Source organism: Syngnathus scovelli, chromosome 8, assembly GCF_024217435.2.
Source record: "Syngnathus scovelli strain Florida chromosome 8, RoL_Ssco_1.2, whole genome shotgun sequence".
Taxonomy (NCBI): domain Eukaryota; kingdom Metazoa; phylum Chordata; class Actinopteri; order Syngnathiformes; family Syngnathidae; genus Syngnathus; species Syngnathus scovelli.
This window is the reverse complement of record NC_090854.1, coordinates 17,552,302-17,575,074: the sequence shown is the minus strand read 5'-3', so window position 1 is coordinate 17,575,074 and position 22,773 is coordinate 17,552,302. Positions and strand designations below refer to the sequence as shown.

The 22,773-nt window shown below is 44.4% G+C and overlaps 3 protein-coding genes across 3 annotated transcripts; 1 reads left to right on the top strand and 2 right to left on the bottom strand.

The window, feature by feature from the left end:
- Positions 1–613: 613 nt before the first annotated feature.
- Positions 614–6,111, bottom strand: ccnt2a (cyclin T2a). The gene is made up of 10 exons (XM_049728823.2): positions 5,904–6,111; positions 5,327–5,408; positions 5,110–5,238; positions 4,753–4,813; positions 4,337–4,399; positions 3,864–3,909; positions 2,450–2,613; positions 2,310–2,380; positions 959–2,183; positions 614–850 (listed from the first exon to the last, which is right to left on the bottom strand). The coding sequence occupies exons 1-10, from the start codon at positions 6,059–6,061 to the stop codon at positions 777–779; spliced, it is 2,073 nt and encodes a 690-aa protein (XP_049584780.1). The 5' UTR covers positions 6,062–6,111; the 3' UTR covers positions 614–776.
- Positions 6,112–6,319: 208 nt separating this feature from the next.
- Positions 6,320–8,805, bottom strand: acmsd (aminocarboxymuconate semialdehyde decarboxylase). The gene is made up of 10 exons (XM_049728824.2): positions 8,537–8,805; positions 8,276–8,320; positions 7,945–8,041; positions 7,819–7,868; positions 7,507–7,743; positions 7,349–7,442; positions 7,150–7,245; positions 6,907–7,079; positions 6,723–6,821; positions 6,320–6,598 (listed from the first exon to the last, which is right to left on the bottom strand). The coding sequence occupies exons 1-10, from the start codon at positions 8,591–8,593 to the stop codon at positions 6,536–6,538; spliced, it is 1,011 nt and encodes a 336-aa protein (XP_049584781.1). The 5' UTR covers positions 8,594–8,805; the 3' UTR covers positions 6,320–6,535.
- Positions 8,806–9,814: 1,009 nt separating this feature from the next.
- On the top strand, positions 9,815–22,708 carry LOC125974044 (transmembrane protein 163a). Its single transcript, XM_049728825.2, has 8 exons — positions 9,815–10,426; positions 12,177–12,296; positions 17,859–17,902; positions 18,265–18,356; positions 18,500–18,596; positions 19,555–19,666; positions 19,899–20,040; positions 20,128–22,708. Exons 1-8 carry the CDS (start codon positions 10,207–10,209, stop codon positions 20,186–20,188), a joined length of 888 nt encoding a protein of 295 aa, XP_049584782.1. The 5' UTR covers positions 9,815–10,206; the 3' UTR covers positions 20,189–22,708.
- Positions 22,709–22,773: the final 65 nt, after the last annotated feature.

The following is a 22,773-nucleotide window of genomic DNA, read 5'->3' as shown; positions in this document are numbered from 1 at the left end:
GTTTTGAAATAAGATTTTTACAATTGTATTGTTCTAATTCCAATTGGCTCCAAACCTGAGTAGTCTCGATACAATGGGTGTGTTCTCATACAAAAACGTATGAACATGAATTTGTTTCCACTTCCTGTGAACGCATCCCTTTGATGACAACTCGGAAATCAAACAGTACTCTAGAAAACAAACTTAGTGAGGAAATGATAACGACACTTAAAAAAAAAATGCACCCATCAATATTGCAGTAAGGAACGACAACAGATAGAAGTTGAACTCCTCATGCTGTCTATCTCTTTTTTCTTCTTTTTTTTTTTAAATATAAAACCGAGAGGAACGAAAGAGGAGGATGCATATTCTTTGTAATACTTTTGTTTTCCTATTTGGGTATGATGTGAAATGCAGGGAGGCTGTTCCCTTGGATGTAAATACACACTTCCACCTGCCACACACACACACACACATGATCTCAATTCAAGGAAGGAGAGCAGCAGCAATTTGACACCAGGAGAAACTGCAGGACTGCGGCCCGGCCCGGCCCGGCCCGGCCCTGAGGTGATAGAATGAAAACTTTACGTTCCTCTCTCTTGTTTCTTTTATCACAAGCCCACCGCAGACATCCTCTTTTTTTTGTACGATGTTCTTTCTGCCTTTCAATAAAGGGTATATCATCAGCCAAGTTAGCGCCGAGGGCACTGAACGAGGAGACGCGCATAGTCCAAGTGGTAAGTGTGGCTAGTTGTTACAATTTTCATGTGAAGAAGCAGGGCTGCAGAAGAGCTCGCTCAGTGTCTCTGGTCTCCCACTTCATGGGGCGACCCGCTAGGAGGGAGGTACTGCCGAGACGTCCGCAGCCCACCTGAGTGTAACAGGAGGAGGTTAGCTTAGCCTAGCTTAGCCAGAGAACCGTAAGCTAGAGCAGACACACTGCGTGTGGTACAGGAGAGGCGCTAGGAGGAGAAAATACCTGCAGCACCCGCACCACCCTTGGAGAGTTTGCTCGCTTTGGAGCAAGAGGAGGAAGAAGAGGAGGAGGAGGAGGAGGAGGGAGGGTGTTGGTTGTGATTGACCTCAGGGTGCGCCCTCTTTCGCGACGACAGAGACGCGGATCCACCGTGAGGAAGCGCGAGTCCCTCAAGGGTCATCAGTGCCGGGGGTCCACGGAACAGGCCGTCCGAGGCCCCTTGTCCGTTCCCGCTGTGAGCGTATTTGTGTTGGCCTCGGTGCGCTTTCTCTTTGCTCACCAGCGGGCTGGAATGTTTACTCTTGATGGAGTTGTTGTTGGTGGCCGCCGCCGATTCGTCCGACGAACTGTGGCGCTCGGCCGATGAGGAAAGCTTGATTTTCATCTTGAGCTCCTCCTTGCTTCTGTCCGACTGGCTGCTTCCTCCGGAGGCGGGAATTGCCAGGTGGAGATTGAGCGAACTTTTGTCCCATTTGTCAGCGTGATGGCGCTTGTCCTGCCCCGACGTCGCGCAAGGAACTCGTGTTTTGATCGGCGAGGCGGTGGCGCCGCTTGCGTGGCCGCTTTGGGTCACTTGATGCGTCTGCGAATACTTTCTGTGATCGACCTGGCTCAAAGACGACGGGTCCCCTCTCACGTTGTCGTCGGTGAGCGCGGCATGCTGTTGCTCTGCTCTGTTTTTCTGTCCGGAAGCGGCAAGCTCTATGGCGTGTTTTTCTCTGTATTTGTCCAGTGACATTTTGGGGGCCGAGGAGTGCGGCGGCGGCGGCGGAGGATAGGAAGACGAAGTCGACGGCTGATGTTTGCTTGCGCACGCTCCTTTTAGTTCCTGCTTGATGTTAAGCTCGCCACTTTTCTCAGTCTTGATTGTCAATGCGGGTGGATGCAAAGAGGAAGCCTGCGAGGGCAGCGTCTGCGCTTGGTGAGGGGGGTCGAGGGGTTCCTGTTTGATGCAGAGGCCCGCTTGACTCAGGTTGCTTTGGGGCCATTCGCTGTGGCTCGGTGGGTTGAAAGCGCCGGCGGCCAAGGAGTCCAGCGACAGCGGCGCGCATCCGGGGGGAGCCGAAATGGGCAGGAACGGGGCACCCGCTTTGGGAAAACCCGAGCGGGGAACCCCGACGAGGGGGCCGTCGAGCAGGGAACGCTCTTGGAGCATCGAAGGACCGGCGACGGAGGCGTCTGTCAGTTGGCTGCTCTCAGATTTGGGCTTCTTAGCAGCTTGCGTTGCCTGAGATGAAAAGAAAACAAGTTGACTTCTCTCCATCTTGACAGATTGTACATATTCGTCTTTTCAAAATCCCATGCATGTATTCATGTATGTTCACATGGAAAAGAGGCAAATGATTTGTCTTACTCTCCAGTTGCGTATTCTCTTCAAGCGGCTGGGCGTCTTTTCCAGAATCTGCAGAAACTCGTGCGTCAACTCTGGAAAACATGGGAGAGTTGCATTGACGAAACGACGGCTCCTCTTCACGCGGCGGCGTCACGTCTTACCGTCGAGCAGCTCGAGGGTGACGGAGCTGTCCACGTACACCCACCAGTGCTTGCCATCGGTAGACACCGGGATCTCCCAGTTGGACCACTTGCATGCCAGGTGAATACACACGCAGGCAATCACAGTGGGCTTGTACTGAAGGCAGAACGTCGTCAAGTGGAGACTGAACGTGTGTGTGTGCGCGTGCATGCGTGTGTGTGACGTGAATGAGTAGATTGAGGCGTTCCAGCCAAGGTCAGGATTGGTCCCACATGTGAACAAAAGAGGACAGAAGGCGCAAGTGGTTTTAATTCATTGGTTACATAAACACACACACAAACAATTAACTTGATTTTAAATTTAACAGTAACACAAGTTTAACGTCAAATAAGATAAAAGAAACTATCAAGCGAGCAATATAAACAACAGAGTGTTTTGATTATCATTAGCTTCACAGTTAAAACTAGTAAGATGTCTAGTAGATGAAGCTAACACCATCTGTTGTGGAATTTGATCTGTCGCCACAAAAAAATCAAACAATGTCAACAAATTGTGGACTTCAGATAAGCTACTGTAAATCTGTTAAGTCTAATTAGCCCGGCATGGCTTGTAAAAGCTGAAGGTCGGGCTCACTGAATGGCTCTGCAACAACAAATCACCCCGTAAGACATTTGACAATTCTAAATTGGTCACACACGAAAGGGGAAAGAAAACATGCATTGGATATAAAGTCGACATTATCAAATGAGATCACGTTTGTTAGCTGGGTGAAACAAAATACTTGCTTGCTATCAAGATGATGCAATTGAAGTCAAACCCTTTAAGGACCCACTTTCAAATGCAATGACCTAAAAATATATCATACAGACTCCAAATTGGGCTTTTCCTAGCATGCAGGTCGTTAATGGGTAAGATGACGTTTCCATCAATGATATCAATATATATTTCGAAAAGATAAATGCCAATGTGCATTTACAGAGAATCAAAAGACATGAATATGGAGAGAGAATTGTAAAAAATGATTTGGCTGTACTTACCGGAAGGATCTCTATGAGAAATGTTTACGTCTGTGAAATCTTTAGCGGCTATTCAGGCTACCAAAGTGTCTTTTTCGAATTCTGCACTTTTTCGCAACCGAACAAACATGTGGCTTTTCAAGCGCGCCACTACACTTCGCATCTTGCATTCAACCCATATCGGTGCCAACACATGGTCCCTTGTACAATACACCGCACTGCGACCGGGGCCCGGAACGCCACGGGCCGGGCCTCGCCGAGCCGGGCCGGCCCCCGTCCCCGGCGGGCCGGCCGGCCGCCCGGCGTCCCGAGGACCGCCGGTGCAAGGAGGGCCCGTTGGACACTGAAAGGGCACCCTGCATTACAGGAAGCAATGGTGTGCGGTCAAAGTGCAACAAAGGAGGGGCAGGGTAACAACCTGTTGGTAGCCATGAAATAGGAAGTCTGTGCCAGATCCTTGCTCGCTGTGTGAGACACAAAAGACAAATTATACGACGGGGGAAACCATTGGAGTGCCTTCAAGACAAACCGCGACAGGAAAGCAGCGACCCGAGTGCTGTTCGGATTCCGAGTCGACCGGGTTTTTACTTTTTGCACCGAGCGCCATTGAGCCAAGACTGAAAAGACGCGCCCAGAGTAGCAATACTAGCATTTTTTCTTTAGAGGTACTCGTGCAGTCAGCTTTCCGAATAAAAATGTGAGCTGAGTGCAAATCATTTCAGTCTTGGCCTAGTGAGCGTCTCAAAAGGTTTCGAGTATGCAATAATCACTCGACAAAGTCAAAGCGACAAGTACATAATTATGTCATTGGGCCTCCACACTTTTTTTTTTTTGATGAGGCGGGGTAGGACAAGAGCAGAGGGCACAAAAAGCAAAGAAAGAAGCCTCTACCTCGCACTAGCTGGGAACATTTCACCACATCAGTGTGTGGGTGATCAATTGTAATTTCAAAGCCTGGAACAAAATACATGACAGGTGAGTTCAACACAGACACTTGGGAGGTGACGTGTCATTTTTCTTCTCGTCGCGGTTACTCGGACGGCGCAAACAATGGCGAGTCAGTGTTTGAGTGGGACAGAAGATTTTTTTTTTTCAGTCAATTTGGTGAAATAGAACTTGCTTGAAGCCATTTTCCTAGCCAACGGAAAAAAGAATGACATGTCACCTTATGCCAATCCACAATGACAAGAGTTGATGTTGAGTTGTGTCGTCAATAGCAAGAAAGCCTCACTTATGTTTATGATACAAATGGTGCTCTCTCGCTCTCGCTCGCTCTCATTTCATCCACTCGGGTCACCACTACTTACCAAGCGTTTGCAGCACTATGGATTCAAGTATCACCAGCTCTTGAGCTTGCTGGAGGTATGCCTGAAGTTTGATAGACAGTCATTACATAACAATTGTAATGAGTCTATGATCTCAACTTTAACAGCTGAGTTGAAATGACCAAAGCTGAAACCAGAGAGGCCATTACGCTAGTCAAACTGAAGCGCGTGGAGCTGTTTGGAGCGTGCCAACAGCAAAAACCACCCCGGCGACGGGGAAGTGGCGCAGGTTATACGTTGGCAAACCGTGGCCAATGAGAGGAGTGGAAAGGTGACACATGGAAGGAAAGGAATATGGAAGAAAAACGTTGGACTTGACAGAGAGATCCCCCTACTTACGTTACTCTTAGTGTCAAGGGGTGACTCTTGCGGGTTTAGGCAGGCGTGTGCAACTTTAATCACATATTCCAGTTTGCGTGGCTGCTCTTCCACTTTGGCAGCCAAAAAGAGCGTCGTCGGAGATATTGTCTGGAACGGAAATTATGAAACATTTTAAAAGATCCACCTTCAATGTTTTAAAGTAGGTTGAAACATTTATTTAGGAGAAAATACTTACATTCCTGTGAAATTTGGTGAACGAATGGTGCATGTAAAATCTATGCATGTAAACAATTGCCGTATTTATAGTTAGTTGAGAGCTGGAATGTGGGTCAAGGAAAATATCGCAAAATAATTTGAGCCTTACATAGCGCGCCGTTCGTAACCTCGTAAGTCGGAACCGTGGCGCCGCTCAAGGTACGGCCCAAATCTTCAATGTTGCATAAATGACGCTTCGTCATACATTTGTCAATTAGTAAGAATATTTCGGACGACCTCCTCTGTCGGGATTGAAAGCCCCTTTTACGTTTTAGAAACCAGGTGGCTGACATACCCGCAACCATGGTCCACGGCCTGCTACTTATCGACACGACCCTACAGCTAGCATGCTAGCACGCTACCCGGGGCAAAGAACAACGCGTTCCCGTCGGATTGGCTCCAAAAGAGCGCAGACAATTTACGTAAGACACTTAAAAGTAAGTCATCGCTCTTCAATGGTACACTCGGAACACATCAGATCCGCACTGGGGGTCAAATCGGAACGTTTATTAGCTTCAAGCGTCAAGCTTAGGAAGCAGTTTGTTTACGAAGGATACACATTGAGCCTCTGTCCCATGTCTTGAATCAGATTCGCCGCTTGTTGGCGGTAAGACAGTTCCCGGTCCGGTTCTACTCCGCATCGGCGAGACGGCGTGCTTTCGAGCTGCTCACGGCTGAAAACCCATCTCGAAGAAGAACCCCGGCTCGCCGCCATTGCTGTTTGACAGTCATGGAGAACGCGGATATGACGTCAGTGTAGACCGGAAACCGTGAAAAATTAATTTCAATACAAATAAATCGAATTCAACTTTATTTACACACTGACGGACCAGGCAGAAACAAAACAAAATACAACAAAATATAAAAATAAAAAAAACACCGACAGAAAAGCTTTTTGATCATGTGATCAATAAGTGTTATTTTAATCCATCAATTTAAGGTTTGTTTAGTATAGATAAAAAGAAAAGCTGTGTTTAAACCACTTTTGGTAAGTCTTTTATTGATCATTAAAACTTCACATACAGTTCGCAAAATTGGGTATGATTAATCTTGGAGTTTATGCAATAAAACAGCCCATTTTATCTTTTTATTTAGATAAACTGGGGGCAAGCGCTACAGATAATGGATGGATTGATGTTTAGGAGGGTTAAAGTAAATACATTTTGCTGTACGGTAGTTGTCTATCTTGTTACTCAAATTGTTCTCTTTTGAGGCCCAAAAATTCCAGTGCATTCCCAGCTAGTAGCTTGTCCTGTAAAACAAAGAGGCAGTATTGTACTTATCCCCTGTAAAGTCAATTTGTATTGGTGACCAATTAACCAACCAGATGGCCCAAATGGAGTCTTCCTATAATATCGATCAAACATGACTAGTACCTTTAACGTTTGATCAAATTCTTCCATGGACTCAATCAGAGATCCTGGTTGGAGCTCACCCAGCGGGAACGGGTAATCCGTTCCAAGCATCACTTTATCCTGAGAACAAAAAAAAGGTCGGCTCCGGCTCCCCCACACACCGCCCAGTGCAGGACCCTTTTCTGGCTCTGACACGGGAGCTCACTTTTCCAATGACGTCAGTTAGCAACTTCAGCGAGACCGGATCATGCACGAGGGAGTCGGTGTAAAAGGAACCCAGGTAGTTCCGGGGATTGGACTCGTTGTCCACGGCGCACAAGTCGGGCCGAACTTTGTGGCCGTGTTCAATTCTACCAATGGTGAATGGAAAGGAGCCACCTGTGAATTACAAAAACAGAAACACATTTGTATTGTCATGCGGCCTTGCTTGTATTAAACATAACGTTACCTCCGTGAGCGAAGCAGACTTTCAGTTTTGGAAATCTCTCAAAGACACCTCCAAAAATCATGGAGCAAATAGCCATTGTTGTCTCTGTGGGCATGCCTTTGTGATGGATGCAAGAAAATTGCCAGCATAAAAATTCAACAAGCATAAAATGGGGTAGACCCGCAAGCAATCTCCAATGTTTCTACTCCATCTCCCTCACCCACCAGCCATGGCAGCCAATACTTAGCCATCCTGCCATCCATCTGCATGTCCCAGGGGTGAACAAAAAGGGAGCAATTCAGCTCCTCGGCTTCCTGCGTGGGAAACAAAGCGTCTGTAAATATCGGCCCGTTAATAAAATGTAAGAGAAATTCTTACGGCAAAGAAAGGGTGAAGGTCAGCCGAGTTGAGGTCCCAGTTGTTGATATGCGAGCCAATCTGCACGCCGGGGAAACCCAACTCCTTCACGCAGCGCCGCATTTCCAGCACGGCGAGGTCGGGGGCTTGCATGGGGAGCGTTCCCAAGCCCACGAACCTTTTGGGGTGGCTACGCACCGTCTGCGCCAAATCATCATTCAAAAGCACGCAGAGATCCAAGGTGTCGTGCGGCTTGGCCTGAAACGGAATCGACGGCGTTCGATCTCAAACTAGTCTTAGCTGATTGCGCAATTGAATCACGAGGCCGCTTACCCAGTAGTTGAACATGACAGGAACGGTGGAAAGGGCTTGAATTGTGACTCCTGAAGATTGTTAGAATCCAAAAGGTTCTTTGAGTTTGATTAGCTTAGCGCTTGTCCAACACGTGACGGTTTTTACCGTGTTGATCCATGTCTCGCAGCCGTGCCTCGGCATCCCAGCAATTTTCTTGAACCGTACGAAACAGCTTGCCGTCCTTCATCATCATCGCCTCACCCTCAAATGCAGTCGAAAGTCAATTCAAAAAGTTCAAGTTGGCTTTTTTTTGGGTCTACGTTTTGTGGAAAGCCGGCAAATGAATCAAACGGGATTTGAACACTGGCGGTGCTAGATAAGGGGGGTCGCGGGGCAACTGCCCCCTGAGATATCCTTGCACCCAAATCCTAATTCCGCCAGTGGATTTGAAGACTGCAGCCGCTCTGATGTAAGCATCCTGCAGAACTTGACTCACCTTGCAGTGATGCTGAAGCTGGACAAATCCACCGTAGCCGTACCTCTGAAACATATTCAACAGCAGAGAGAACTGAGCTTTTGTTGAAACTGATCAATTTAGGATTCAGGTCTGTTTAGAATAATGGCAAGTTCTGCGTGCTATATTGTACATACAAAAAGAAAAACAACCTCGACGGTCCTCCAGCAGTAAAGTTGGCCAATCGTTAACCAAAGTCAAAATAGTGGCAGATAAGGCTGCAACATTCAAATGTGTGCCTACCTTCTTCAAATCGGGCCATTCCTTTGGTAAAATGTGACTATGTATATCAATCTTCATCCTTTTGGACACGGTGGAGCTCTCTTGACAGCACTTTCGGTTTAGTACCGCTAAGGAAATCCGGCAAAGTCCGCCCCAGCCTCGACTTGAAAGCAATGACCGTCAGGTGAACAGCACCCGCTGTCATTTATTAACCGAGCTTGCCGTTCTCTGCTAGTTTCATTCATAGTCCATAAAACAACATCATATCATGAAGGTGTTTTTTTTTTTTTATAATGCAGCATTTTGTAAATGACACTTATTGGCACTATTGCAGCTTTGAAATATATTCACTGACCCCGCCCAACATCAAAATGATCTTTAATCCTTGTTTCTTTAATGGAGATGAAACCAACTGCCAAGGAACTATTCAAAGGGCCGCCACTAGTCTGCGGCAGAAGGTTGCTCTCTGTTTAAGTGCAAATTCCGCCTGCTCTGGTGCCAGTTCTTGACTCTCTCACTCAATTACAAATCAGCATGATCGAGAGTTGAGATCGACAGTCAGCGGGCGATTGAACGGCGGCGGCCGTTTCTGCTGCTTTTGGCCAAACTACAAGTCTAAATTGGTTGAATCAAAAGGTCTTGGAAACTATATGTGATCCTCAGGCACACTAACTGGACAGGGAGTACATTCAGTTCAGACCTTCACGAGATTCAGTTGTGAATGATATTCAGTTATGTGGCATCATGTGCTGTTTGGCCAACGTCCTATTTCTTCAGCCAGTGTTTCATCACGATGATGGTTATTCGCACACATGCAGTTCGTCCCTCAGCATGGAGTCACATGTTCAAGTGTGACAGAAGCACCACGGTGGCCCGCCGTGATTTTGACCTGACTTAGCGGCTCCTCTGTCTGTGGTCGCAATGCGTGTAAGCCAATTGTGTAAGCCTCAGGAAAAAAAAAAAATGATGTAAGTTCTCAGGAGACCGTTTCGGCCGACGGAAGGATATGTGGCCATTTACTGTCGCAATCTACAACCAGCCTGCATGGAGTGTTTGAGAGCAAAAGTCTACACACCCTGTGGTGATATGTTTAAATATCAGCTAATTGAATGCTGTTTTGTTCATAAGACGGATTTTTTTGGGTGCTTTTTTTATTGAGGTTAATTTTCAAAAGTGCATTTGCATTCAAGTTTTGTCGCTTTCGTGAACTGAACTGGAACTAGATTCCAAACATCGGCTTGGGTTTACAAAAATAACTTCACCCAAACCGACTCTGTTTATTATTTTATTCACGCAAACTTGAGTGACGGGCAGAAAAGGGGGAGGAGAGCAAACGTGAGGGTACCGCCCGTCCGTCCAGCGCACAGTGCGGTGTATCGCATCACCGCATCTGTCTCGCACCTGCTTGGCACGCCCTTGTCGAGTGTGCAGGTCACAAGTTGCTCCTCTGCCCATTATCGGAGAACAAATCTTTTTTTTTCAGTCTCTCAAAGCCCTCCTCCTCCTCTTCCTTCCCCCTCCGCCTCCGCCCCACGACGATTGAGCCACCCGGCACTGGAGTCGTTATAACCCTCGCGCGTGGATGTCTATTGCGCTCCATCCTTCTGCTTCTTCTTCTCGTCGTCGCCGCCGCCTCTGCTGCTGCTCTACTCTCAAACTATAACAGAACTCAAAGCAAGCCAGCAGGAGCAATGACAGACCCGGCCAGCCGAGAGTCCTACCCAGTCCCGGACTTGACCATAGTGGATCCGTCTGCAGTCACAGTGCGGAACGGCCAGGGCGCCCCGGATGGCTTCGGCAATAACCATCACAACCACAACAACCAGCAACAGCACGTCAAGAGCCCCATCCAGCATGAGGCGCTCACCTCCGGACAAGAGATGAAAATCACAGACAATGTGGAGGGAGAAGGTACACCAACTCTCTGTTTCTTGTATCTTATTTTTGTTATTAGACCCCCCCCCCCCGCTCGGACCGGGGAATGAAGTGCGGTATTTTTAGCCTGCCCCTATTTGAATAATTTATAAGTCAGAAGGATATTAAAGGAATCTTCCATACCCGAGGAGCAAAAAAAAAAAAAAAAAAAGCAAAGATAAATAGCTTTGGGCAGTGGCGAGGCTAGATGCCTTGCGGCTGTCGGTTCAGGGTTTGAATCTGTGTTGAGGTTAGATGTTTTTTGGGTGCTTATGGGGGGGGGGGGGTTCTGAATATGAGCTTGATTGGGTTTGCTGGAAAAGTATGTTGACTTGGCTGGTAACCAGTCCAGGCTCTACCTGGCCTGGTGCCAAATTGAAATGCTGACTGTATGAATTAGAAATATAGAATGTGAGAAATTGATGAAATCTGAAAGATGAGAATTTCTCCATTCATTTGGGAACTTGTATAAAATATGGGGAATATTTGAAATAATATATTATTTTTGGGAGGTTTCAGCCTTTTGTCACTGGAATGGTTTGAATCAGAATCATAAGCTTAATTTTCAGAAATGTACACATTTTAAAATTTAACAAGTGAATGATGAATTATTTTTAAATGATTGCGCAATTCAGAGCCCGAGGCTGCACAGACATTGGTTCCTTGAAGCCCCCTTGGTACCAGTCACAGGCATGACCAACAAATCCCCTTCTGTGTGTTTGCATGCCTGAAGAAAGGCAGAGCGAGCAAATGGAGTGTGTGAAAGAGATTATGTATGATTTTTAGACACTTTTAATCCCATTCATTATATGCACCGTCGTGGAACTAAACATTCCATAGTGGATAAGTGGGCCCATGTTGTATTGTTTGGTCAATCCTGAGCCTGCAAATGACTCTGGCAGATTTATTTAATGTTTGTTTACGAAATGCGATTGCTAAGCATCTTTATCATGTTTAACCTTGTGAGCCTGTACACAAGAAGAACTTTGTCACTTTGTACGTTTCGGTCTAACATTGGATTGTTATCAAGAATGTGAGTATAATTTCTAATTTATGACATGATCCATGTCATTGTTGGAGGCTAAATACAGGTCAAGGAAACACAGACTAGCTCACTCACAGACACTTTTTGATTCAACTCAGTGATAAGTATCTAGATGGTTTTGCCCAGTCAGCATAAAAAAACTGCATGAAAAGGAAATCGACCCTTTGTTAATCCCAATAAAAGTCTGTAATTGCATTTTATAGAGTAAACCTTTAAAATAATTCCCATGTGCCTCCATAAACGCTGCACTCACTCTCACTTACGGTTGAAATCATTGACAACGTCATTATAACAAACAAAAACGCTCACTCAACAAACTACAAACTTGAGACTGACAGCCAAACCGGACTAACCAAAAACGGGGAACTAAATACAAAACCTCCCCTGATGACTCAACGAGGCACATGTGGACTGCAAATGGGCGGAGGAAGCTGATTGGTTGACATGAGGAAGGCCCGGTGGCGGGAACGAAAACTGAACGAGCAGAAAAGACAGCAAAACTTGACAAAACATGAAACAAAACTAATCACAACAAAGTAAACAAAAACATGAAACCGATAAATATCCATTCTGTGAGCGACTAAATGGTTTTCCTTGAGTCTTCAACCAGCCACTTGGTTTGACCTGAGCCTGAAATCTTTTATTTATTTTTTTATTAATTGTTTTTAAATTAATTTTTAATTTAATTTTGTCTAATTGCAGGTCTGTTGGAGAGCAGCATGCGCCTGAAGCCTCACGAAGCTCAGAACTACAGGAAGAAGGCGCTCTGGGTCTCGTGGGTCTCCATCGTGGTCACCCTCATTCTTGCCGTGACGGCGTTCAGTAAGTTTTCAACGGTCCAAGTCGTGCTGCTTTTTTACTTTCAGTGGTGTAATTGCTTGTGACAAAAGATGGCGTCATGAAAACAGAAGTTATTTGCTTGAGATCCTTTTCTGGGTTGCCAGAACTTGATAAACCCAAGTGAGACCAAAAAAAGAAAAAAAAAAAAAGTCATCCCGCAGAATCAAATGTAAATGTGTCCCGGCATTTTTGGTAACCTTAATATGGTTTTAAGAAGAAGCTGATGAAAATCCAGTGAGATAATTGATTGTGGGCTTGAGTGGACACATTAGCACTGGATTCTTTCAGTGTGATTGATTGTTCACACATTGCATGTTAAGAATAATACTTGTTTTTTATTCCACGATCAAGTGGTAGGGGATTTTTAATCATCAAACGATTTCGCATTCAAAATGTACGATCACTGTCCAGTTCATTGGGGACACTTTGGTCACAAGAGTATTTTTTTTTCTCAAAACTCATTTTGGGGAACTAAGCAGGGTCATGTGGTCAAAGATGGATGTTTTTGTTGTCTGACGCATGACTCAGCGCGACGCGACGTTGCGTGTACCATTCAAGATGTTGCTTTGTCATCCCGACTAAGCGTCAGTCAAATGGCAAAGTGCCGTGACAAGTTCGCCGCTTAGCACATTCGCACTTCTCGGAATGATCTCATCCCCAAAGTCACACCCGATTTAGAGCCATTGAAGATAGTTTGTATCCGCTAACAGGATGTACACACATGACAGGCAAATGTTATGCTAATGTTATGCTAATGTTAAGCTAGCGTTGCCGTTCCAAATTTAATTGATCAATGCGTTATCTCGTTCTGAGAGTAGGAGTTGTCTTTTGGATTTCCAACATCCGGCAGCCAGATCAGGAATTCTGACAAATAATCTAGATTACGACAAGAATCTCAAAAAAACTCAACTCGACTGGAAGGACGCGAGAAGTGCAATCTCTCAGTGGGCAAGAGTACAGGTCGCAGGTTCACGGTGGGGAAATCAATCAGCGACTACGCTTTCGCCGCTTCGACTCGGAAAGCGGCACTAGCGAGACAGCGAGGAACACGGAGATAACGCCGACGATAGCGACGGGATGAATGTTGGCAGACGGCACCTGGGATTCGCCGGTTGTGCTTGAAACAACAAACCTGCCCTAGTTTCTGCTCGTTCCTCTCGCCATCTTGGCGATGTCTCATCCTCTGACTTTCCTTTCTTTTTGGCTTTTCTAATGTCATCATATAGGGAAGAGGAGAAGTTGCTCATCTGGAGTACGCCGCACTTTAAACACTCAGTCTGTGTGTACCCAGCTTAAGACAACAACTGCGCTTCCTCCTTTGTTCTTTTTTTTCTGCTCCCTGCCGAAGCACCGTCATCAGCGTGAGCTCCAACCCAGATACATAAAGTAAAAGACACCAACAGGGTTATAAATAAACCATGGATATTTGCCAATGGCTGTGATTGTGGATCAAAACACGTGACCAGAAGGACAAACAGTTGCGTTTGCATTTTCTGATAAAAGGCATTTTACGAGTGATCCAAACAAGCGATGGCGCTCAGAGACCGACCATCTTGCCGTCATTAGGTGGACATTTGCTGACTGCGGCGTCTTGAATTCATCCACCGGCTGAGAGAAAAACAACAGCGGCGTCGGCGGGCCATTTATCACAGGCAGGTCGAGGCAGGAGCAATATTTTGCCCGTCTTGCCGCAGCTCTGCCTCCCCGCAACCAACTCCCGCGGGGGTCCTCAGTCCCAGCTCCGCCCCGCCCCTTCTGATTCTGTCTTATCTTCATTTCTTCCTCACCGGCTGCGATCTACTCAAATACCCCAGATCGTCTTCAACACCTCGCGTCTGTCTTGCAGCTGGAAACACAATCATTTATTCATGTCTCTATATTTAGCTGCGGCTATATTTAGATGGACTAAGTGTGATTTGGCTTGTAGATGGAAAACCAAAGAGGCTTGCTTACCTGGCGTAAAGATTATTGCTGGCTACACCAATAATTGGTTGTAGACCAACCACGGGTTGGACCCCGGCATACTTTCATGGATTAGCCGTCACGCTTGAGATATTTGCGAAGACCGAAGAATGAAGCCTCAGACGACATGTGCGTTGGTATTGTGCCAAAGAAGCGGAGGCGCTAGCCCAACCTTTTGTCCGACCCCCGTCCCAAACTTATTGCCGTTTAGCGCCAATTACCGAATGAACGGCAAATTGTGAAAAAGGTCCGAGATGGCAACAGTGTGTTACTGTTCAAATCACGCAGACGGACAAAATGACAGACAAAAGCTCCGCTTTTTACCAGTAACGACCGCGTCTGAACAATGTTGAATTCCAATGACCCGGACACAGCGTAACCTTTCAACAATCATTTCGAAGAACACGGGGGAGCAAGAAGTGCAGCCGGAGAGCCGAGCGAGCGAACGATCACGACGGTAAAAAACCTGACGTGGCACACGAGTGACCTACCAAGATCCCAAACAGGAAATAATTGGAGGACAATGCACAGCTGGGGAAGACACAAGGGCCTGCTGAAGGACAATTCACCTCCAAAAAAAAAGGAACAAAAACTGCAGAATACAAAGCTTTAACTGTGTTGGGGAGAAAAATAAATCCATATAACTTCAGAATCTTTTTCTTAAACCATGACGGCGCGAGATAGCAGCCAGCGTTTAGCTTCAGCTGTTCCAAAAAACCTTGCTACATGTTCTTTGGTTTGGTATGGTGCTTGGCTGTCAAAAGCTGGCCATCTGCTGCATAATTATAGGACTGGCTGTCTTGCTCTCTTGCGCTCGCTCTTATTTAGCAGTAAACACCGCTTGAGTATTTTTACCTCTTGTCGGAAAGATCAGATATGGTGGTGGTGGAGAGGAAGAAAAAAAAAATGGTGACATCTCCACTTTCATTCTATCCGCATCCAGAAAGAATTTTCCGGCTTCCCTTTGGCCAAAGCAATCGGCATCTTGTTTCGTTGTGATCGATGGTAAACTGACGACGGCGATGGATTCGTTAGCGAGAGGCCCGGGCTTTTTTCCATTTTCGCCCAGCAGCGGGGTACAAATGACGTGCTGGGGAGAAAGGGGGCGTTTGGAAAAGGGGAAAGCCGAGCCGCTTCATCATTGATGAATTATTCATTAAATCTACTGCATGCTTGGAAATGTAAATAGCCAGATAGAAGATGCTCAAAGTCTAATGTAAGACTTAAAATATATATATATATTTTAAAAGAAATTAAATTGTCCAAGACCTAAAAAAAAAAAATACAAAAAAAATTAAATTGTTCCACTGACAATTCCAATATTTTTTTTGTTTACTCTCGAGCTCTGTGAATAATTATGTAAAAAAGTCACAAGAACTATTGGACCAAATATGACTGCATGACACATTTGATTTGTTTACACCACCCAATGATAATTTGCATTATTTGTGTGTCAAAGCATGCGCTCAAATGAATCGACTGACATTAAACACAAAGACTCACGGCGCATTTCTGTACAAAAATGATTAAGTTGCCATCAAACGCTCTTTCATTTTCAGTCTTGATAGTTTGAGGTTTCACAAAAGCAAAACAAGTCTCGATTTTTGACACATTTGTTCCCGCCTAACATGGATTTCTTCAGTTTTGGGTGAGAGAACAGTGTTTTGGGTGTTCTGCTGCTAATGAATGAAGAATAGAAACGGCTCGAATCACACTTTTTTTTTTTTTATTCAAGTGACTGCTTCCTTAATTACAATCTTGCAAGAACCTTGATTGGCTTTTTCTCGTATTTTCAGTCACAGTCTCTTTTTAACAAGCTACGCTGTGTTGCATCTGGTGAGCACTAAAGTGATCTGTGTGTGTGTGTGTGTGTGTGTGTGTGTGTGTGTGTGTGTGTGTCTGACTTGATTCCTCTTGTGGCCACAATCTGGTCGCCGCCAGACTATTTGACCGCAACGGCTGTCGGGTTAAAGCAACGGTTACCAGTGTTATTGTGCCGGATTAATAAACATCGCTCTTGTTTAGTGAAGTGCATGGAAGGTTCGGTAGAGAGGAAAAATTGGAGTAAACTGGAGGCGGGTTGCAATAAGATCAAAGGATGATAATGGGATTAAGGTTGAGAGACATATATTGCTCAGAAGAACGTTTTTTTTTTTTTCCTTGGTGAGAAGAAAGACTGAAGCAAGATTGTTATCCACGAGGGAGAAAGTAAAAGATATATGGGAGGTTAATGGGAAGGCGGGTTGAAGGGGGGCACTGAACTAGCAGTGCAGCAGTGCAGCGCTCTTGAATTATTGAGCGTGATATTTTGCAGCTGGGCAAAGGGCCGCAGCCTTGTTGGGTGTCCGCTAAGAGGCGGGAAGTATGCATCAGTGGGCCGGTGATGCTGCAGTATTTTTTTTTTTGGGACGTCACGTGTGCCTCATAAGTGCTTCACTGCTGTGTCTGCTACCATCAAGCTAGGTCATAATTTTTTCTTTCAAACCAGCTCCTGTGGAAATAGTCATTTGGTATTTATTTATTTATTTAAATGTATTTATTTAAATTTATTTATTTAAATCTATTTATTTATTTAATGTATATTTATTTAGAAAACAGTTTAGTTTGTCAAGAGGTAAGCAAAGCTGCAGTGAGTTTAGTCAGATGCAAAGATTAGCATTCGCTAACAGCGTTAGCTTCTGTTAAGTGGATGACTCAGTGAAGTTGCCGAGTAGTAGTTCAAAACAATGCCAATGCTTTTATCGTCGGTCTGAGTAGTTGCATTTTTTTACACACCCTGGGCTTCACTTCCGTAAACCGACACGCTTACCTCATTGCAACCACCTAGCTCTTCTCTTCCCTGGGTTGTCATGGTAACAAAAGCCACCATCGATTTTCCCCGGTCGGGCAGGCGAGGTGAGCCGTCTCCTCGTTTGCATACGAGACCGAACCCTCGAAACGGGCCAAGTTTCTGGAAGCATAAAAAAAAAAATGCTACAATTGAACCTGTATCACTTTATCAAAACAATTGGGTATTGATTTAAATGATGAAACACAAAAATGTATCCTTCTTGTGTGCACATACTGAAGAATTGGTAGTAACCCATTTGCAGTTGCACCAATGGCACTTTCCTTTTTTCGTTCTGTCCTCAATTATCACTTTCTCCGCACGCCAGCAGCCCACTGACACCTCTCTTATCCTCTCTCGCACCCCTTCTCCACTTCAGCCAGCTTGTTAGCGCTCGTGCCTAAGCCTAAGCGTTCACAAAGGTGAGAGAAACTGATCTGCCAGCAGATGACAAAAATGAGAGAATAACACCTACTTGTTTTACGGACTCTTCAGTTCGCCACGGTATAATTAGATGAAAGAATAGAAAAGGTTGTGATATCACAGCTATGTCATTTTGCATTCTGGTCCGATCCAATGGGGCTCAAAGAAGCCCATATCAATTGAGCGAGAGGAAGATTCGTTTCGGAGAACAGACAGATGGCGTGTCAAGCCATCTCTGCACGTTGATGCGATTGAAATAGAATCGGTTGCAAGAAAAAAAATGAAATGACGTGTCTGTTAACTGCTCTCTGTGTGTGTGTGTGTTTCCACAGCCGTATCATTCATGAGACACAGCGCATCGGCCTTCGGATTTGCCGTGAGTTTCCGTCCTCCATTTGCATTGATCAATTAGTCATAACTTTAGTCTGGGTGCTTTATTAATGAGCCTTGCAAGTCGACTTTTATTGGCCCCCGTTGTCTCCAAGGTAACAGAGCAGAAAGGAAGGACTGAGATTACAGTGCAGGTGTACACGAGAACTAAGCTAAACGGGTGCGACGATCCTATCTTTAACCCATTCAGTGCCATTAATGGTTATAGACGTCAAAGATATCAATTGGGTTGGCAGTTGTTTAATAGTCGACTACAATAAAACTTGTGAAATGGTATCTGATGATAACAAGGCCGTTGGGCTCGTTATTAAGTCGGCACTTGTTTCTCTCCTTGACTTGTTTGTGCAGTTTGATGCCACCTTGGATGTTCTCTCATCAATCATTGTGCTGTGGCGCTACAGCAACGCGGCCGCCGTGCACTCGGCGCACCGAGAATACATGTAAGTGTCAAATGCGTTACACCTTCCGTGATGTTCGTAATGGAACAATTGTTTGTTCATATGATGAACATAATGTCCCAAGCTAGGAATCGGGACGTATGTAGATCCACCTTGTTCAAATCTGCTGTCTTGTGTCTCTGCAGAGCATGCGTGGTCCTCGGAATTGTCTTTCTGCTCTGTTCCCTGTGTATTCTTGGAAAGGCAATTCATAATTTGGTCACCAGGATGCCCCCAGAAGTGGTAAGATGAATACTCACAGATGTGTAATTGCCAAAAAAGGACAATACTAGAGGAGGTGGTTCATTAAAAAAAGGATACAAATAGATGCAAAATAATGAAATAAAAAAAAACACAAATAAATAAAAATATATAAAATAAACAAATAAGATAGATTGAAAAAAATAATAATGGAGCCTCAAAACCCAGATGCTCAGAGCAATCTGGAAACAGGGTGGGGACATTTTATCTTCTTGTCAATCCCGTCATCTTTCTCGTTTTGCGATAGTCACACTGTGTGCAAATCGCTTGGTGTGAATTTCAACTGTATCGTCATTACTGTTTCCACTTGATGTTCCGTGGCCTCCTCTGGGCTCTTTTCTGACAGCGCTCGTCTTTCATTCGCACAATTAGAGCCTTGTTTCGGGGGTGTGAAGCTGACCTTTTGCTACTTTGATGTGTCCCTCTAAGTTATCACGCATTCTCGGGCCGGTTGTGATCACATTTGGGTTACCGTGAAGTATTGGGGAGGGATGGAGGGAGGGGGGGAATCCACATTCGCGTCACGTCCCGGCTCGCTGCTCTCGTCGCGAGCCGTCTGCATGCAATTGAGACTGTCATCACCGTGCTGCAACAAAAATGAGACACGGGAACACACTACAGGCTGTTTGCAGCGTGATGTCATATTATTAGAGAAAATTGCGAGAAAGGTGTTTTGACATTTACATGCCTCTGTGACACAATCCACCTCATTATACCTTCTCTCATGCTACAGCACAAACCGCTGCGTCGACTAGTTTGTTTGTGTGGCGGCGCCTCTGCAAAGCACAACCACGGTAGAAATTAAATAACGGCGTGCGAGGGCCCGTCCATGTAACTAATTAACTTTAAAGGCCAAGTTTTACTATATGTACCGTATCTTGTCACCGTACTACAATGCAAATGACTATGACGGATAAATAATGGGTTCTTTGTCCTTTAGGACGACTTCCTCTTCAGTGTGTCCATTGTGAGTGGATTTGTGTGCACCGTGCTGGCTGTTGCCAAATTCTGGCTGGGCAGAGTGCTCACGAGCCGCGCGCTCATCACGGATGGTAGGTCAATAGAAATAATCAAATGACAATCAAAAATTAAATGTAGCCAACAGATGCACAAGGGTGTGTAGATATATTTTTTAATTTAATTTAATTTAATTTAATTTAATTTAATTTAATTTAATTTAATTTAATTTAATTTAATTTAATTTAATTTATTTTATTTTATTTTATTTTATTTTATTTTGCATTCATATCTTCAAACTACATTTCTTTTTTTTTTTTTTGTCAGGCTTTAATTCTTTGGTTGGCGGTATCATGGGATTCACCATTCTTATCAGCGCCCAAGTATTCAAGGACCACCCCGATGTCTGGTTCCTGGATGGCTTGATTGGAGTTCTCATTGGTCTCATCATCTTGGCATATGGGGTCAAGTAAGGCAAAAACTAACAGTTTACCACTTGACCTTTGCAAAACATCATGTGTAGGACTCACTTTTGACACCGTTTCTGTCTCTGCAGGCTTTTAATGGACATGGTGCCCCGTGTGAGGCAAACACGGAACTACGAGCGCTTTGAGTGAGCTTCATTGACTGGTCACCTCCCTGCTCTCGTCTCTTTCCTTCGTAGCGCTTGGACATGGGATTTATAGGCGTACCGTCATCTCAAGCGTACCCTGAGACTGTCTATGCTGCATTCATCCATTCTCAACACCCATTTATAGTTTGCTTTGTAATACAAAGGCAAAAGATTCAAAGTCTAGCAGCATCGAGGTAACTGGTCTGTAAATGTAATGTGTCCAAAAAAACCCAAAAAAATCAATACGCCAACATCATGTTTGCACATTCTGTAGGCGACACTGCTGAATAGTCTCCATTGGAATTAACTGGTGCCTTTTTAAGGTATTCACCCTTTCATATAGGTCACGCTCATGTATTTATTTATTTATTTATTCCATGAATTTTATTTGATCTGAAAGTGTTTTTTGTGACACAACCTTGAACTGGTATCTTTTAAAAGGGTTATTGAATAGTGAACTAAAGGAACAGTAATAATACCCAAGTTTGTATATAAGGATTTTTCAGCGACAAAGTTCCTAATCAAATCATCAATCGTGTGAGAGTAGACTTGAACGCAATTTGGGTTCAAAATTGGACCGACCCAGGTTGTTTTTTTGCAAAACAACCCTTCCTGGGCCGGTCCAATTTTTAAGCCAACGGTTTTAAGGCTCATGCTGTGTTTTGTTTGTAACTTCCTCTCAGGTTTTGATTATCAATACAAAGGCACTGAAATCTGAAGTCCTGTGCCACAGTCTTGGACTTGAAATATCTCATATTTACCTTTTGTTTGCAACATATTTGAACATTCTTTTGGGAAAGTTGGATACCATAACCTCAAGCAAGGCACACACATTCCAATTTGTAAAATGCGATCGACTGTCATGCAGGTTCTGGTAATTCCCAAAAGGTTGACTGGAGGCAATTGGACCGGTGCCTTTGCTGCTCACCATGACGGATGGAGCAGAATGTACAACAACTCTGCTAATACAGTGCACATTTTATTCTGAATTTGCTCACCAGCACATGAGACCTTTTTTGTGCATGTTTCCATATTGTACTGAACAGAATGTAAATAACAACTGCACAATATGCCCAACATAGGGCCTGGATCCATCAAGAAAAGAAAAATCACAGATGTAAAGGTATATATTAATAGACCCACATAGGAAACATTTTAGACTAGGAAGCTTTCATTGAAAGTATAAAATGTTTACGCTATAGTGCTTATATTCCGTAAATATTGTTTGCCATACAGTATGAGTAATAAGTAAAATGACACATATATATTTTTTTGCACAGTTGGGTGTCATCTGACAGCAGTGGTGATTTCTGGCATGTGATTATGTACAGCCTTACAATAATTTGATTGGTGCCCCGAAAGTGAACAGAAAATGCTTTTTGAAACGATTATGTCAAGCAATGTCATGACGAACCAATTGTTGCCGTTTGTTTGTGGAATTTGCGCCCCCTTGCGGTGAAGAGACGTAGGTACTGTATACTCTTACTATTGTGATTTTCATTTTCAAGCCAGCACCGCCGCTGAAATACTTTGTACTGAATCTCCTTGACAATGTGGCTGATGTCCATTTTGTGTACTAGACAGACATCCTCGTGGGTGATATGCTTAGTGTATGCAGATGATAGTGGTGTGTGTTGACCCAAGGTTAATAAATAATGACCCAGGTATTTACGGTATTGCACGTAGGCTTTTGCAGCCATGTGTATTTGCAATACTGGTGAGCCCCCTTGTGGTTAGAAATGACATGGCAACGGCAAGAAAGGAGAAGAAATACCCTGTACATACATAAAATGTGGTTTGACCTTGTCAGCTCACCAACAGCACAACGATTCGTATTCTGTCCACTCTCCCCTCTTTCTGAAGCATCTGTGACAATCCTGAACAAAACATCATTTGAAGCACAGTGGGTTCATATTGTAAGGCACAGAACAAGCATGATAGAATCATCAGGATTCATTCCAGTTGTTTATGTAGCTATTTTGCTTTGGATCGAGACTTTTCTACCTCTCTCTTTGCACTGTTTCATTTCTAGATCTTCTAGTGCCCACTTCCTCCTCCTTCAACCATCTTCTAATGCTGCCATGACGGTCTTTTATTCCTGAAGCTTCATTCAATCTCACACTTGAACATGAATCACATATAGATAGACGTTTGTTGTTGTTTTGCTTAAAGTCCAATTATGAATGGTGGAGCCAGCTCTGAATTCTGATGGTTCACCCTTTTCTGACAGAAGCACATGTTTTACTGTTCAAGTTGCACTGATGATCATAGCAAACTGTTGACGTTACATGACTCGTCTCTGTCAATATGCTTTGCATGGATTTAATACAGTGTAGTCCCCTCAGTGCTTACAACACATTGCAGAGACGAGACACACGCTAGAAATATGTGACAAAATGTCTATCTTGCCATGTTTGTACAGTAATATAATATGTGGTATTACCTACAATGTATACACCATCTATTTATGTAAACAAGTATTTAAAAAAGTGTTTTATTGATGAATAAAGATCATTCCTGCTTAGCCATCAGCAGATTTTTTTTGTCTTTTTCTTCCACAGAGAGGAAGAAAAAGATATATTAGATATA